Source organism: Oratosquilla oratoria, chromosome 9, assembly GCF_046742065.1.
Source record: "Oratosquilla oratoria isolate Oo_2021 chromosome 9, ASM4674206v1, whole genome shotgun sequence".
Classification (NCBI taxonomy): domain Eukaryota; kingdom Metazoa; phylum Arthropoda; class Malacostraca; order Stomatopoda; family Squillidae; genus Oratosquilla; species Oratosquilla oratoria.
The window spans coordinates 28,238,539-28,257,035 of record NC_134785.1 but is presented as its reverse complement, the minus strand read 5'-3'; the positions used below and the strand labels follow the sequence as shown (position 1 = coordinate 28,257,035).

Genomic DNA, 18,497 nt, shown 5'->3' with positions numbered 1-18,497 from the left:
TTGTTATGGACTAAAAGGCCTCCTGAAGTCGTATGATTTGACTTACATTAAAGAGGAATTTTTTCTTTGCTGAATAAAATCGTTTGGCGGCGACACGAGTGTTTCGAGTGGGGTAGCAGTAACAGAATCAAAACACATTTAACCCTTTCGTTATACCGGATCTGAATAAAATCCCCTGGTGGCAGCCATAAAAACGTATAGGTCGTGAAGGGTTAAAGAAGAAATATGTGACAGCAGGAAACATAAACAAAACGAAGCCGAAGCCAGAGTTGTGTTCACCTCTCCGTATGACTTTTCCTCACCTACAGTTTGAATCGCAGGTGTCTGGAAAAAGGTGTGTACCCACTTAGTTGCCCCTCCTTCTTAATTTAGATTGTCGTTTTATCTTTGAAGTTAGGTGACTAATGTCATTATTAAATGTCATAGTGTTAGAGAATAACGAATGATAAGATAGTGTACTGTTCTTTAAGGAGACCGTGATCGCAAGTGGTTGATAGCTTTCTTCAACAGGCATCGAAGAGGACGGAGTTGAGGGTAAACAATGGCGACGGCAGGAAGCGCTACGCCTTTCGTAAAGGCGTTATTTAGCTTCGTGCTTATCTTGTGCGTTTTACCAAGTCAAAGTCAGGATTTAGGACGACCCGAGGATGACCCACGAGGCCTCCCGTACGGATTTGACAGACGGTTGAGGGAGAAACAAAATAATAGACTACGAAATCGCTTCAGCCATCCGTAAGTTATGTGTAATTGTTTTTTACTCATAGGAAAACAGGTAGCGTGCATGGGAACCGCCCAAACTCCAAACCTTGATTAGATAGCATGTTATTACATTTATTCACAGCCTATGAGGAAGAAATTTATATGAAGGACAAGAGGGCAAGAAGAGAAAGCAGAGCCATTATTATATTATAATTAATATTAAACACGTTTGTCTTATATTTTATTTGAAGCAATTATATATGAAATATGTTTTCAAATAGAAATATAGGAGTCCTTAGAGTCACTTGGACTTTTGATGTTTATCATATATTGTGAAATGTGTTGTATTTCTGTGGTTTATAAATGCTACTCTTACATATTCCTGAGACACACCCATTATTGGCTCACAATTTAGGCCAGCAGTATTTTGGGTGTTATTAATTTAATAAGGAAATGTTAGGTAGTGGGTAAATGCTACTTTTGAATATTTAATAAATAATTTATATATTCCATTCAGATTTGCCTTTAATATTTCCTGGTGCTTATTGAGGAAGTAAAAATAATGTTCACTTCATAGATGATTCCCTACTAATGACAGGTATGATGAATATTTCTTCCATAGTTACCCATTATATATGGCTTGTTGTATGATTTTTGTGTATATTGGTACACAATGAATTTGAATGGACTTTTATCATTTTTCTTCTCTTAGAAGGTATGTTGTAGGCATATAGCTAAGGCATTGGTAGGGGGGAGGGGGTTAGACATTGCTCCCTCAAAAACCTCACATGTCCCCCAGAAGTGTCAAGGAGAAAAAATATAATGGTAGTAATGCTTTAATGAATTAAAAAAATGAAAATGTAATACTTTATTCATATATATTACATTATCATGTTTTGTATAATAAAACTTAGTTGCTTGTCTGTTCATAAAAGATGCTCTGTTTATGAAAAATTTCTAGTAGAAATAGAAATAAGTAAACTCCCCAGGATAGAAATAATACCCAAAATATTGAGTTCTAGGCATGGCCCAGGTATATTGTACTTGTCATTAGATCTTTGTATTTTTTTTCCATGTATAATGAATAGAAAAACTCAAATATAAGATCATTATGTATGCAATGTTGAAATTACTAGAACAATTTGAATGAATTTCATGTGCAGAAAGAACATAATAGACTCCCATTATTTGGTTAAAATAAAAAGGGGCTGGCACTAGAAATATTACAATAAAATGATAGACAATTTTAACTTTGTCAATGTGGACTGTGCAAATTTATCATTTAGATAAAAGAAACTTGTTTAGCATCATGGGCTAGTTAATGTAGTTACTAAAATCTGCTGGACTAATGTGTACCATAGATAAATCAGCAATATATGGATGAGAAAATTTTCCAGTTACACTTCAAGATCTCTTTACAAGGATGACAAATGAAAGAATTAATATCCCACATAATTACCAATAGGAAAGTAGATAATGTTATGATACTTTGGTGATCTTTTTAAAATTTTAGACTGTATTTACCTAACTAGTATACAGGGAAGGAGCAACAATCATTGGGTCCTGTCTTCTACTCTCCAGTTTATCGTACCTAGCCTCAAATTCACAACAGTTCCTACTTGATTTCCAATTATCATATTTAGATTTAAATTCTTGTATTGTTCCAGTTTGGGCTATAACATCTAAGCTATTCCAAGTATTAATGTATTTATATAGAAAAATTATTTCTTTACACCCTTTGGACATGCAATCTTTTTTTAATTTGTTCTCATGACCTCTTAAAATTCTTCTACAATATCCCTAATCAAGAGTTCTCTTCTGTTAATGTAATCTGTCCATTTTAGTGACCTGAATACTGTGGTCATATCCCCATTTTTTCTTTGAAATTTCAGTGTTGGGAGACCTTGTATGGTGTATTTATCAGGCATGAAACCAGTTTGATTGTTGCCCTTTGCATTCCCTATCTTGCTTATATCCTACACTTTGTATGGGGACCAAACCTTTTCCCTTATGTTACATCTATCAGTTTATGGGTGGGTAGGGATTTTCATTTTTAGTATTTGAAGGTTTATACAACACTACAGTTTATCATTAACAGTTTTCCATTAGTTTATTTTTCCTAATTTTCTTTGTGTTTTGATTAGTTTTGTTGTGTTTTTGTTTAATTGTTGTTTTCTCCATACTGGTGTATGAACTGCATGGTAATGTGCAGTCAATACTTTAGGGATTGTTTTGGGGCATCTCTTCAGTCAGGAACCGCAGATTGTTAGTTTTTGTTAGAGTAAAATTTAAACTTGAAGGATAATGTTACTTTCACACTACAGCTGCCCCTCCTATATAGTCTTCCCATGAAACTTTCCTTTAACACTTTTATGACTACCTCTCACCCAGGGAGTGAGAATTCTACCACAGCATTTTCTCATGCATGATGTAAAAGATGGCTAAATGGGATTGAGTAATAGGACAAGGGATCCTGCTTTCTGTATGTTCACAGGAAAATGTCTGGGAGAACTCCAACCAGAACCCTAAAAATTGTCATTAGATATGTGTAGTTGTGGTACACATGAGGGTAAAAGGGAAGACATTGGCAATTTGTGAGAAAAAAGATGAATATGTTAGTGTTAAGTGAAACTAAGTTGTAAGGGAGGGGTGATTTTGAGTTTAGGAGTGTGGTAGGGAGTGTCAGAAGTGATGAAGGAGTGACGGGTGAAAAGAGTGGCTCTGCTGGGAAGTTATTAGATAGGAATGTGTGTGGTGGAATGGGCGAAGGTAAAACTGGTGTGGGATAAATAGGTCTTGTTAGTGCATATGGACCTAATTGAGAAAAGTGAAGAGGAATGGGAGGCTGTTAGGATAGATTTTAGTTAGTGTTTAAAGAGTTTTGGAAGGAAAGTAAATGTAATGTTGGGATCAAATTACTAGAATTGGGGATGAGCCAATAGATGGAGTAACAGGTAAGAATCTTTTGTAGAATGATTGTTGAGTTTAGAAAGGGAGTTGATAATAGCAAATACAAAGTTTAAGAGGCAAACAAAATTATACATGGGAAAGGGTAGTGGATGAAAGGGATGCTTATATAGTATTAATGGATTATGTAGTAGTATCTAAAGGAAGGATAGGAAGAGTGGATGTTTTCAGAAGAGAGAGTGCAGGGAGTGTAGGATAGTTTTTTGGTGGAGGGGAAGTTGAGAGTGGAGGAAAAGGGTGGGATGGTGGTATCTGTGTGAAGGCCTGGAAACTATTGCCAGCCACTTTGGTGCTTTGGGTTTTCCATTTACTGAAATTTAAGCCAACAGGTATTGTTATTATACCATTATTATCATCCCTTCCTTTTCCTATACCCTTGTGGTGTGGAAGAGAAGAATGCTGTTGCCATGTTCTTGCATGTTTTGTAGAAGATAAGTAAACAAGTTGGAGGGGACTAATCCCCCTATCAGTATTTTTCTCCTAAGAAAAGTCAGGGCAGGAAATGTACTGTTAAAAAATTGAAGATTTGGATAGATGTGTAAGTGATATCCTGTGCTGTCTGCCAGTTGATTATTTTATTTATTTGTTAATTTTCTCTACATTTGACATAATGAACAGTGATGTCCTGTTGGTATGCTTCATCATTGTTTAATATATTGATTGGATATAAGGTAGGCTCAGGCCTGTAAGATACTACTAGGTAATAACATAGTGTTTGATTGTTACAGGACTCATATGATTTTGGCACCACGTCTTCTTCGTCCAGGCTCACTGTACCGATGTGTCGTTTCTATTCTACATCTTGATCATCCTGTGGAAGTCCGTGCTGCACTGCAGAAAGATGGTGTTGAACTTGAAAATGATAGCAAGTCTGTTATCAAAGGTTATCCGGAAACTTTACTGATGCAGGTTAGGATCCAGTGATAATATACAAGTACTAAAAGGCAAGTTCTGTTTCCCCCTGTAAACTGAATCAAATTAGTGTACCTTCCATGGTAAAATGCAAAGTGGATGTATTTTGCTGAACATTCTGTGCATTACAAGAGAAGGGAAGTATTTGGAGTGAGGGTAAATGATACTGCATCAGTACAGAAGTATTTTGGTTTTGTATTTACCTACTGTACTTGAATCCAGGAAGGGCAACAGGACTTTTCTTTTACTGAAGAAAGCATTATCAGATTGAGGATCACATGAAGATTGTTTTGATGGAACTAGATTAGCAGCATAAGAGCAGGCTAGTCTAGTGAATGAATAGACATATTGTTATTGTATGTGTAATGTTGAAAAATTGCCACAAGGACATAATTAATTTGGATATCATAATAATAGTAGAAATACGTGCAGGACCCTCATGACTGTTGATAAAATTTGTGCATAATGTTAATGTTCTGAGCGTACTCCAAATTAATATTATTTTTATTTGTTCCTTCTTCAATGAAGAAGAAGAAAAGTAAGACACCAAATTTCAACCTGCATGGTACTCGCATCACAGTGCTCATGTGCTTCGTGTGAAACCCAAAGAACTCAATCAGAAACTCTCCCTGCATTCAGCACTTTCCACTGAACATGGCATTTCGTGCCAGGTTGTGATTCTCTTACAATGCTATTTCAGAAATAGTTCCTGCGTGACCATTAATGTTCTGAGTGCACTCCAAGTGCTCCCCATTGTTGTTGTAATTATTATTGTTATTATTATTATTACCCCCTTTATAAGGAGGAAAAAACCTTTGATATGCATGTGTATATATTTCAACACATGTTACTTCCATGCAGTCTAGATTTTAGGCATTGATTACCTAAGGTTGATTTGGCAAAACAGTAGTGTAAATGTAAGAGAGATTTCTTTGTTTTATTCTTTATCAAGTACAACTTGTCTAAACTAAAATCTCCATCCGACAGGTACCCAAGACAAGTGCAGATGGTCATTATCGTCTTCGTCTGGAGGGCAACTTTCCTGGGACAGTTGGTGGTACTCTTTTCTTCAATGAGACTGAATTATATTTTTCAAGGAAGTTTTTGACCATTCTTATCCAGACAAACAGACCTGTATATACAGGGGAACAAATAGGTAAGAAATCTTGATTTAGTTTCATTAATGCATGCATTTACCTAATTGTAGTATGCAGGAAAAATGCAATACTTGTTAAGTCCTATCTCCTACTCTTCAATTTATCATAGCTAGCTTGTGTATACAAATTTTCTCAGTCAAGAATGGATATCATGAACCCAATATAGCATAGTTTAATAGTTTTATTTATTGCAAGACAGTTTCACCTGTACAGCTACTCCCCTGCTATAACCTAGAAGTATGTTTTCTGGCTATCTCCAGATGATGCTATTCATTTTAGAAGTAGGGGTTGAACCATTTTTATTTTTCATTGTAGTTATTTTTTTCATGGTGTTTACTAAGGTTAGATAAGTACCTGGCCATGATCTTAATTTCTGTTGGGATGAAGAATTCTTAATTATTAAGGTAGAAGTAGTCAAACAGATTGAAAGTCTTTCCTCCAAAAACTGTATTTGCTATCATCAACTCTAGACACATCTCCATCAACTCGCCACTACTATTTTTTCCTGGAATTCCACACTTCCCAACCACTCTGTTGGTTCATTTCCTACCTTAGCATTAAGGTCTTCCAATACAGTACATTGACATTTTTCCCTAAACCCTCCATGGACTCGTTTAAGCTATCCAAAAAGCCTCCCTTTCCTCTACACTCTTCTCAGTACCAGACTCATGCACTACAAAAACCCACTTCTCTCTTCTCACTTTTATCTTCATCCACATTAACCTTGAAGAAACCTCCTTCCACTACATCACATGTTTACCTGTCTCTTCACTTACTAGTATAGCCACCCTTTCTCGCCCTCGTCCCCTCTTCACTCCTGAAACCCAGCTACACTCCCAAACTAAAACTCACCCCTCCCTTTCACTTTAGTTTCACTCAGTGCCAACACATCCATCTTCTCACAAACATACTGCCTATCTCTTCCCATTAACTCTCATCTGTATCACATCCACACACATTATAAGGACCAAAATTTAGGGTTCTGTTTGGAAAACTCCTCCCAGACCCTCATATGCTTTTGCTTTTATTAGGAATGTCCCCTTTAGGGCTACAGGTGTAAAATCCAAATGGGGGAGTGTTCCTAGTGGAGTTCCCCAGGGCTTGGTTTTGGGTCCCTTATCATTCATTATGCAGATAAACAACTTGGACAATGGAATTAATAGTGATGTTAGTAAGTTTGCAGGTGACACTAAAATAGATACCTAATTAGGTCAGAAGCAGAGATTCTGCAGGAAGGTCTTAGATTGTTCACATGGTTGGTGAAATGGGAAATGGACTTCAGTATCTCAAAGAGCAGGATGTTAAATGTAGGGCTACACAACCCCGAAATCAGATATAGCTTAGCTGACACGTTTTTAGAGAAAACTGGGTGTGAGAGAGACTTGGGAGTTCTAGTGAGTCCTGATCTTAATCCAGGAAACAGTGCATTAGTGCCAGGAATAAAGCTAACAGAGTATTAGGTTTCATTGCTAGGACAGTTACGAAGAGAAGTGCAGAGACAATTATCAAACTGTCTTGTGTTAGACCCATCCTTGACTATGCAGTACAGTTATGGTCTCTGTCCTATAGAATGGACATCACTAGAATCAGTACAGAGGAGAATGACCAAAATGATACATGGGCTCAGAAGTATACCTCATGAAGAGAGGCTTAGATACCTTAACTTATAATCTCTGAAAAGATGCAGTGTGTGGGGTGATCTAATAGAGGTGTTCAAGTGGATCAAAGGCTTTAACAAAGGTGATGCAAACAAGGTCATCATATTAAGACAACAAGGCAGGACTCACAGTAATGGATTTAAATTGGACAAATTTAGATTTAAGAAGGAAATAGGTAAGAACTGGTTTACAAATAGAGTGGTAGTAGTAGTATCGTATGGCTTTCTTACACCTCCAACTTTGTATTTGCTAGCCAGTCTATGAATGTTTGATTTGCTTCATAGATAGTCTGGTAACCCCCTGGCACTGCTGTGATTGGGCAGTGCAGTACGAGATGGTCTGTATCTTGGGGCGAATTATGACAAGATGGGCACATTGGGGAGTCTTTGTAGCCCCAGCGATGCAGGTTAACGGCTGTTTTGCCTTGTTGTGATATGAGCCTGTTGGCTTGTGTCCATTCTCTTCTGGTTAGGTTGGAAAATCCAGGTAGTATTTCGGTAGGGTCTGTTACTAAGTTTCCCCCACTGGGTAGTTTCCTTGTCCATTCTTCTTGCCAGGCTTCTTTTAGGTTGAAATTTTCGTTTTTTGTTTTAAAGAAAGGTTTTCTTGATTTTAGCCTCGTTGTTAGTGGGGCCTCCTCCATTATTTGTTTGAGGGGTATATCTGCTGGAAGGTTGTCTATGCGTTGGTGTTGTTTTTGTATGGCATCCTCACGTCGTATATTTGGTGGTGCTATGCCACTCATCGTTGGCAGCCAAATGAGTGGTGTTGGTTTAATGGCCCCTGATATTATCCGCATGGTTGCGTGGAGTTTATTGTCAATTTTATTTGTGTGTGCACTCTGAGCCCACACTGGGGCCCCATATTCTGCTACACTGTAGCACAGGGCAAGTGCTGCGGTTTTAAGCACTGTTTGTTTTGCTCCCCAGGTGGTTCCAGCTAGTTTTCTGATCAAGCAGTTTCTTTTGTTCAATTTGTGCGCTGTGTTTTCTATATGCTTTTTATATGTTAGAGTCCTGTCTAGGGTTATACCAAGGTACTTGGGGGTTTTGTCGGCTGGGAGGGTTTGGTTGTTTATTTTAATATCCAGAGTTTTGTCAGTTTGTTTATTGTTTAGGTGAAACAGTGTTGACACAGTTTTGTTTGTGTTCATTTGCAGATACCATTTCTCAAAGTATTTTTGTATTGTTTGCAGGTCCTCTGATATTGTATTTTCTAGCTGTTCAATCTTGTTTGATTGGTAGGCCATTGCAAAATCGTCTGCATATCCAAACTTTCTGGAGGTTGTGGTGGCCATATCACTCATATAGATGTTGAAAAGTGTTGGAGCCAAGACTGATCCTTGTGGAACTCCATTTTTTATTTTCCTGCTCTTGCTGGTGTCGTTACCCAAGCAAACAAAAAAGGTTCTTTTGAATGGAATAGACTTAGTAACCATGTAGTGAGTGCTGAAACTATTGCTTGTTTTAAGAAATGGTTAGACAATTTTATGGATGGTCTTGCAATCTAACTCTCTCTCTCTCTCTCTCTCTCTCTCTCTCTCTCTCTCTCTCTCTCTCTCTCTCTCTCTCTCTCTCTCTCTCTCTCTCTCTCTCTCTCTCTCTCTCTCTCTCTCTCTCTCTCTCTCTCTCTCTCTCTCTCTCTCTCTCTCTCTCTCTCTCTCTCTCTCTCTCTCTCTCTCTCTCTCTCTCTCTCTCTCTCTCTCTCTCTCTCTCTCTCTCTCTCTCTCTCTCTCTCTCTCTCTCTCTCTCTCTCTCTCTCTCTCTCTCTCTTCTTTCTCTCTCTCTCTCTCTCTCTCTCTCTCTCTCTCTCTCTCTCTCTCTCTCTCTCTCTCTCTCTCTCTCTCTCTCTCTCTCTCTCTCTCTCTCTCTCTCAAATTGGTCAAGGATTTGTTTCTTTGTTGGTGTGCTGTTTGTGTATGGAGCCATATGGGGTGGTATGTGGTGTGTTAAGTCATTGAATGATTAGTGTTAACCTTTGGGTACTGATATAGTGTTAACCTTTGGGTACTGATATGGTAGGTGGAGTGTTAATCAGTCTATTGCTCCATGCTCCACTCTTGCATGAGACCCACAGCTCCCAGGTAACTAGCAATGGCCTCCAGGTAGACCTAAAAGTCACTCATGGAAGAAATGTTGAGTTGCTAGCTAGGGGTTGCTGGTGTGTGGCATTGTAGAAAGGTGTTCTGTGTCTTCTGCATGGTGGTGGTGTGTAGATGTTTGTGATATATGTTGTTTTCTGTATTCTTGTTTGGATTTTAATTATTTTTATGGTAATGTCCATTTGTAATTGTTTAGTTTCTTTTGTCTTTGTGGATGAAGGTATACATTTGTGCCTTAGGATTATTAGTTCACCTTTGTGTTGTTTTGTCTTCTTTGGTAGTGATGGTCTCTGAATGTAATTGGTATGATTTGTGGTAATAGTTTGGTTTCCTGTATAAATCTATGTATATGGTATATTTATGTAAAAGTTGGTGCAAACGATGGAGTTGTTGGAGAGAGGTTGTGAAGGGATGAAAGAATTGTGGCTGAAGTGATGTTATTATCTTCTTCATAAATTATTCTAAGTGGATGAGGAGAGGGCTGCCATATGATGAAGGTGTGGGGATAGACCAGCTCTTGCTGTTAGGCCCTGCAATGGTAGAACTGTACTTCACAGTATTGCATGTGACCCAAGCAGTGGTGGATGACCCTTTATTTATGAGGTGGTGAGATTGGATTTTTTATGTACCATGATGTTGAAAAAGAAAGGAAAATAATAATTTTTCTCTCTGCTCTTTTATGCTGGTCATGTCTATTTTTCTTTTCAGTTCGTTTTCGGATCATCTTGTTAACCACAGAACTGAAGCCCTATGATGATCCAGTAGATGTTTATGTCATGGTGTGTATATTCAGTATGGGTTGTGTGTATATTCAGTTGGATTAGGCCACCCTCCTTGTGAAGGGTTAGAGGCCTTTTAGTATAATTTGTATATCTATTGAAAGTTGATGAGATATATAATGTATTTGTTTATTATTAAGAATAGTACTTTCAAATTATATGCTAAAATGGATCAATTGTATAAAAGGCTTTTCACTGAGTAATGAGGTTTGAAGGTAGCTTAAATTTATTTCATCTCATTTTTGCCATTGCACATTCATCAGAGCAGGTGTACTCTTATGATGTGGAGTAATATAGAATTAAGCCTAACAAATGACTACAAATGTCTCCAAAATGAGTACATATTGTTGTAGTTATATGTAATAATACCAGTATATTTTTGTGTTTTTGGCATGTGGAGCACAGGTGACAGAAAATTATTTAGGTTGCCGGGAAAAAGTTTGAGGAGCTCTCTTGAAAAAAAAATTAAATTTTGAGAAAATTGTGGTGGTGAAGATGATTACTAATCTAAGAATGGTACATTTAACTGAAAACTGGTGATTCTAGGATCCTGACGGCTATGTGATGCGTCGTTGGCCTTCTCGTCCAACCAATGTTGGTGTTGTTTCCATGAGCTTCGAATTACCATTCTTGCCAAAAATTGGATGGTGGACAATTAAGGCTCTCGTCAATGGTCAAGAGGAGTCAAAGGAGATCAAAGTAGAGAAGTGGTACACTCCACGATTTGAGGTTTGTCTCTTTTACGTCCTCGTTAATTTAATTTTCTTTTAGAATACATCTCAAACATTTTCTTTGATATTGTTTGGCACACTATATTTTCATATTAGTGCATTCACTGGCTTATCTCCTGCTATAGTATTTAGGTCCCCCATCACCACTCCATTCACATTCCTTCCAAAACTCCATGTGTGCATTTACATCATGCCACATGCCAAAATTCTTCTCATTCCTCAAATTTCTCATTACCAGGGCTATACACACCCGTACCACCCAGAATATTCTTTCTTTTACTCACATTACCCACCAGTGTGGTGGGGGATAGGAATGCCTTCATCCACAGTGTTTTTGATAGGACTCTACCTGATAACAGCTCATGTTCATATACATAAATATAATGATAACACAAAAGTGTCTCAGCTACAAAATCAAATTGCCTCAGGTGCAATCACCACACACAAGATTGAACACTTCATCCTACACTGCCCTATTGTAGTCATACCCAGACAACAGCATATCTTTACCTTGAGTAACTTATAAGCCAGTCTGGTGTCTTTTGCTGGTTACCTGGGAGCTGTGGGTCTCCTCCAAGAGACCTGGGTTAACAGATTGATTGACCTGCTGTCCTGTTAAAATTTCTCCTTTATCACCCAAAGCACCAGTATTGGCTCATGGTGAAGATGAAGTGGGATGTACACTTTGAACCCACTATCGGAGACATAATCTCAGAAGAACAGGAGATCCATATGTTTTGACTACTGTCTATAGTCCTCTTCAGCAGAAAGAGGACCCATTCTGCTGAAGAGGACTACAGATAGTAGTCAAAATATATGGGCCTCTTGTCCTGGTATTATGTCTCCAATAGTGGGTTTAAAGTGTACATTTACAAATGTGTTATAACAATACAATTTCCCATGAAGTGGGATCTGTAGATGTGTGCAACAGTCCTGACAGGCACAATCCCCATGATGTGTTCCATAGAAATATAGTGGGTTGCAGCTTCCTGGAATCTCGTGTGTCAACACTGATGCACTCATATACAATTCCCTTGCTTCATCTCTTAATGTAAATGTAAACCTTAGTATTACAAGCAAGTAAAAGTTTACTCTTCCATTTGTGCTAGTGAGACACCCACTTCAGTATTTTTAGTAATTTCAGCCTTGTGTGTCAGAAAAATGGGAGATAAGCCAGTTGTTGTTTGCTGATGACACTGCACTTTTGGCAGGATCAGAGGAGGGATTAAGAAAGTTAGCAATGGAGTTTGGGAGGGTGTGTGAAAGAAGGAAGTGGAAGATAAATGTGGGTAAAAGTAAGATGATGATATGTACAAGGGGAGAGAGTGGTAGTAAATTGGAAGCGAGTCTTAAGGGAGAGAGACCGGAAGAAGTGGATAGGTTTAGATACTGGGTGCAAATGTGGTGGGAAAGGGAGGAATGGAGGTGGAGGTAGAATGTAGATTGAGAGAAGCAAATAAATGCCTTGGGGGATTGAAAAGTGTAATGAGAAATAGACATTGGGAATGGATACTAAGAGAAGATTGTATGTAGGAGTGATTGTGGCAACAGCACTGTATGGGGCAGAAAAATGGAACATGAGAGAGGAGGAGTTTGAATGTATTTGAGATGAAATGCCTGACAAATATGGTAAGGGTTACTAGGCTGGAGAGAGTGAGAAATGAGGAGGTGAGGAGGAGAATGGGGTTGGAAAGGGAGTTGGAAGATGAGTCCTCCCTTCATTCATACCATGCTATCATAATTCTTTTCATATTATAAGAAATAGCCATTTGGCAATGGATGCTAAGAGGAGATTGTATGAAGGAGTGATTGTGCCAATAGCATGGGGCAGAAACATGAAACATAAGAGAAGAAGAGTTTAAATGTGTTTGAGATGAAATGCCTGAGAAGTATAGTAGGGATTACTAGGCTGGATAGAGTGAGAAACGAGGAGGTGAGGAGGAGAGCAGGGGTGGAAAGGGAGTTGGGAGATAGGGTTGATGAAAGAGTATTGGGATGGTTTGGACACATGGAAAGAATGAGTGAAGAAAGATTAGTAAAAGAGGTGTGGAAAGAGTGAACATGAGGGGGTGACCAAGGATGAGATGGATGGATGGGGTAAAAGGGGCATTGGGAAAGAGGGGAATGTCTGTTGAGGAAGGAAGTGAAAAGACAGAAGATAGGGGTGAGTGGAGAATGTGTATGGATGATGCTGTGATGCATGGAAGGGAATGGGTGTGGGATGGGGGTTGAAGGAGTAAGTGTGAATGATATTTTGATGCAGCCTGAAAGAATTTCTCCCTGTCTTCTCTTTTTCTGCATGAAGGGACAGAGAGGGGTCACTGATTAAATGATGCAGACTTTCTGTGGATGTGTTGTCTCTTGCTACATTGCTTCTGACCCAGGGCAGTGGGCAAGATGTAAGGATGACCCATCATGCTGTAGGAGCCAAGATAAGAGGGAAGGAAGGGGTGAATGGGAGTGGAGTATGTGTGGATAGAATGGGTGGGAGTAGATTTTATGCCTTTGATTTTTGGCTACCTCCCTTGTAAGGGGTAAAAAGCTGTTGGTATATGTATGTATGTGTGTCATACTCTTTGAATAAGTTTAATGAAATTTTTGTCTTTTTCAGGTCAAGATCTTCATGTCTAAATATTTCCTTGAAACAGATGAAGCTGTTACAGGAGTTGCTGGTGGTGAATTTGCTAATGATAAAGGTGTATATGGCAATGCAACCATTAAACTCTTTGCTCGTAACAAGTTGAGCACTTCATGGACATATGTCATGGAAGAAGTAGTTGAAATCGTAAGTTATTCTGGTTAATTTTTATTAAATATTATTCGCACGTGATGCATGAGTATTTTGTTCATGTATTGTTAAGGATTGTAAGATATTGAGAGGATTAGGAGAGGAAAAGAAGGAGTAATTGGTGAGGAACAGTGTGGGTTAGGACAGGTAGGGGTTGCATAGATCAGATATTTGTGGTAGGGCAGATATGCAAGAAAGCTTTAGAAAAAGGTAAGGATGTTTTTTGGGCCTTTATGGGTTTAGAAAAGGCTTAAGACAGGGTAGACAGGAAGGCACTGAGGGAGGTATTGCAGATATATGGGATAGAAGGAAAGCTGCTAAGAGCAGTCAAGAGTTTTTATGAGAGTAGTAGAGCATATGTTAGAATCAGAAATGGAGAGAGTGAGTGGATTGAGGTAAAGGTGGGACTTCACCAGGGATGTATTATGTTGCCTTGGCTGCTCAATTTATACATGGATGGGGTGGTGCAAGAGGTAAATGCAAGGGTAATGGGTCGGGGATTGAAGATGGTTAAAGAAAATTGAAAAAAGTGGGAGATAAGGCAGTTGTTGTTTGCTGATGACACTGGTTGTAGCAGGATCAGGGGAGGGATTGAGGAAGTTAGTGACAGAGTTTGGGAGTGTTGAAGATAAATGTGGGTATAAGTAAGGTGATGAGATGTATAAAGGGGGAAAGTGGCAGCAAACTGGAAGTGAATATTAAGGGAGAGAGACTGGAGGAAATGGATAGTTTTAGATACTTGGGTGCAAATGTGTCAGGAAAGGGAGAAGTGGAGTTGGAGATAGAATGTAGATTGAGAGAAACAAGTCCATGCTTTAGAGGATTAAAATGTGTAATGAGAAATAGACATTTGGGAATGGAGGCTAAGAGAAGATTGTATGAAGGAGTGATTGTGCTGACAGCACTGTATGGGTTAGAAACATGGAATATAAGAGAACAAGAGAGGAGGGGACAAAGAAAGTCACCAATTTAATGAAACATCCTTTCTGTGGATGTTCTGTGTCTAGCAACACTGCTTCAGACCCAGGGCAGTGGGCGAGATGCAGGGATGACCCGTCATCCAGTAGGAGTCCAGATAAGAAGGAGGGAGTGGGGTGGATGGGAGTGGAGTATGTGGGGATGGAATGGGTGGGAGTAGATTTTATGTCATTGTCTTTTGGCTATCTCCCATGTAAGGGGGGAAAAAGCCTGTGGTATATGTATGTATTGTTAAGAAAGCAGAAAGTAGATATTTAGGTGTTTGAGAACTATGGTGGCAAGGTTACAAGGATAGAGTGAGAAATAAGGTGAGTAGAAAGGAGTTGAAAGGAAGCTGGCAGATAGAGCTTATGGAAGAATACTGGGATTGTTTGGGCGCATGGAAACAATGAATGGAGAAAGATAGCAAAAAGAGTGTGGAAGGCATAGATGGATGGACTGAAATTTAGGGAAAGACTAAGAATGAGATGTATAGATTGGGTGAAAGGGGTCTTGAGGAAAAGGGAAAGGTCTTTCAGGCAGGGGAGGGAGTGGGCAAGAGATAGATGTGAGTAGAAAATGTTTGTGAATGGACTATATTTTGATGGTACTTGAAGGGATTACTCTTTGTCTTCTCTATTTTTACATGAGGGGATGAGGCAGGGTCACCATGTAAATGAAGTTGCAGGGCCCTGCTATGGATATGCTTTGTTTTACTGCATTGAACATGAAACTATAAGAATAAAGGAGACTGCAAGAGACCATAAGGCTTACACTAGGCAGTTCCATGTCCATTACCACTTATCATCCCCATCTTAAAATAACCAATAGTTTCTGACTGTACTACATGAGTACTAAATCTATTCCATTCATTACCCACTCTATTGTTAAACCAGTTTTTGCCTATTTCTTTAAATCTAAGTTTGTCAAATTTAAATCTATTACTGCAAATTCTGTTGTTGCCTTAATATGATGACCTTACAGCATCACCCTTGTTAAAACCCTTGACCCACTTGAATACTGCTGTTAGTTCATCCTGCACTCAGTCTTTCCATAGTGTAAGTTAAGGTGTCTAAGCCTCTCTTCGTTAGGTAAATTTCTGAGCCCATGTATCATTTTGGTCATTCTTCTCTATACTGATTCCAGTGAATTTATATACATTCCATAGGATGGGAATCAAAACTGTTCCACATAGTCAAGGATGGGCCTAGCTATTGCCAGATAGATTGATAACTACATTTGCAATTTTGTTTGTAACCATCCTAGCATACATACTGTATACACAACCCTGAAAGCAGATACAGCTTAGATAAAACATTTTATAGAGAAAATTGAGTGCAAGAGAGACTTGGGAGTTCTAGTGAGTCCTGAGCTTATGTCCAGGAAACAGTGCATTAGAGCCAGGAATAAAGCTAACAGAGCATTAGGTTTCATTGCTAGGACAGTTATGAATAGAAGTGCAGAGATAATGATCAAATTCTATCTAGCATTAGACCTATCCTTGACTATGCAGTACAGTTTTGGTCTCTGTCCGAATCTGTACAGAGAAGAATGACCAAAATGATACATGGGCTCAGAAATTTAACTTATGAAGAGATGCTTAGGTACCTAACTTATGCTCTGGAAAAATGCAGAGTGTGGTGTGATCTAATAGAGGTGTTAAGTGGATCAAAGGTTTTAATAAGGGTGATGCAAATAAGGTCATCATATTAAAACAACAGGGCAGGACTTGCAGTAATGGAAATTGGACAAATTTAGATTTAAGAAAGAAATAGACAAAACTGGTTTACTTATAGGGTGGTCAATGAATGGAATAGACTTAGTAACCATGTAGTGAGTGCTGAAACTATTGCTTGTTTTAAGAAATGGTTAGACAACTTTATGGATGGGGATGACAGGTGGTAATGGATATGGAACTACCTAGTGTAGGCCTTATGGTCTCTTACAATTTCCATCATTCTAATGTGCATATGTAATCACTCCCTAACTGCCCATCTCCCACCCACTCCCTTCCAAGCATCACAGCATCATCCATACACAACTGTTCTCCATTCACCCTTATCTTCTGCCCACTCCCACCCTTCCTCAATAGACAACCCCCTCTTGCTCAGTGCCCCTTTTACCCCATCCATCCATCTCATCCTCAGTCGGCCCCTCATGTTCACTCCCTCCACCTCTGCCTTCCACACTTTCGTTTTACTAATTTTTCTTCACTCGTTCTTTCCATGTGTCTAAATCATCCCAATATGCTGTCATCAACCCTATATCTCAACTTCTTTTCCACCCCTGCTCTCCTCACCTCCTCATTCCTCACTTTATCCAACCTTGTAACTCCTACCATACTTCTCAGACAGCATTGGCTGTTGAATCCTGTGTAAGAGGTGTTCCATACTGCACACTGTTTAACCGAAACTATTTGGCTAGGGACAGGACAATTCTTGATCCCTAATTGCCGAGGGACAGGTGGTTAACTAGGTTTTTTAATGTTTGTGTATTTGTTTTCAGATGAGATGTCCATTGATGCATGTGTATATATTTGTATATATGTACAGTATTTATTATCTTATGATTTTGGGGATTGTATTTGCTCTTTGTTGGAGAAAAGGAAGCCAAAACTAATCCCTTTAGTGTATCAGTAGTTTGTGATCAGTCACAAACAATTGATACAGGAAGAATGTTAGTTCCTACTTCATTTTCCCCTTAGGAGCTGTGAGTACGAACTTTATAGTCATGGTGGTAGAAAGACCACTTTCAAAGGGAAAAATGTGATTGGTAAAATTATGTGTATGTAGTAATGATAAGGCTATGTTACACTGCATAAATACTCATTGTCAGTTTTGTTTTCCAGTTTGATGGGGAACACGAGTTCAATTTCCCTATGGAAGAGATTGGGCGAGTTGTACCTCGATTAGATGGTACAGAGGTTCGCGTTGAGGCTGAGCTACGAGAAGTGTTTATGGCACTAAACAACACAGGGTATTCCCATGCTAAAATTATCAACTCAACAGTTCATTGCCGATTTATTGGCTCACCACCATTTGTCGTCAAACCTGGAATGCCTTTTGATGGTGCAGTAAGTAAATCTCTCTGGGACTGTATTTTCAGTTCATAGAGCACTTAAGATGTGATGATGATTTAAGATGTAAATGAGGAAAAATGTTGAAGTAGAGTAAGAATGCCTATCATTCAGCACCAGTGAGATGGCAGACAAGATCCTAATGACATGAAATGCTGGATGGCTGGTCTCTTGAACCCCATACAAACATCCAGGCAGTGGTGGCTTATGTTGAGATAAAATTGGGGACTGCAAACATACAACAGTGTTAACATGCATAACATTTCATAGAGCTACAAATTTTGTTTCTCTCAGGGATACCTTACAAGGAATTTGTGTGTTGATACTATGTAGTGTACATCTGCAGTCCTCCATTTCATCAGACTCTTGAGCTGCCACTGCCTCGTTTAAGATATCTGAATATAAATATATATCAAAGTGTAAGAAATGAAATATTGTAGTTATCAGTGATGAGACATGTATATTTAATCAATATTTACTAAGAATAATAGAGGTTGAATTTTGTTTATTGTTACTTAGGTGGCAGTGTCTTACCATGATCTACAACCATTAAGTGAGGAGAAACTAAGAAGTTCAAAGTTAATTGTTAAGGCTGTGGCAGGGCTGGAAAGCGGTTCCCGTGTAACTGTTGCAGAAATTGAGGTAATAATTTTTCTCTTCCTTTTGTTGTCT

The 18,497-nt window shown here is 38.7% G+C and overlaps 1 protein-coding gene across 1 annotated transcript in view; it reads left to right on the top strand.

The window, feature by feature from the left end:
- The first annotated feature begins 315 nt into the window (after positions 1-315).
- LOC143028284 (CD109 antigen-like) overlaps positions 316-18,497 on the top strand; it is a 90,393-nt gene continuing 72,211 nt past the window's right edge. The window contains exons 1-9 of the mRNA XM_076190148.1: positions 316-334; positions 511-732; positions 4,395-4,575; positions 5,566-5,734; positions 10,203-10,273; positions 10,820-11,002; positions 13,616-13,789; positions 17,598-17,822; positions 18,345-18,467. Coding sequence (XP_076046263.1) covers positions 542-732; positions 4,395-4,575; positions 5,566-5,734; positions 10,203-10,273; positions 10,820-11,002; positions 13,616-13,789; positions 17,598-17,822; positions 18,345-18,467 — 1,317 coding nt within the window. The 5' untranslated portion in view covers positions 316-334; positions 511-541. The remainder of the gene's footprint in view (positions 335-510; positions 733-4,394; positions 4,576-5,565; positions 5,735-10,202; positions 10,274-10,819; positions 11,003-13,615; positions 13,790-17,597; positions 17,823-18,344; positions 18,468-18,497) is intronic.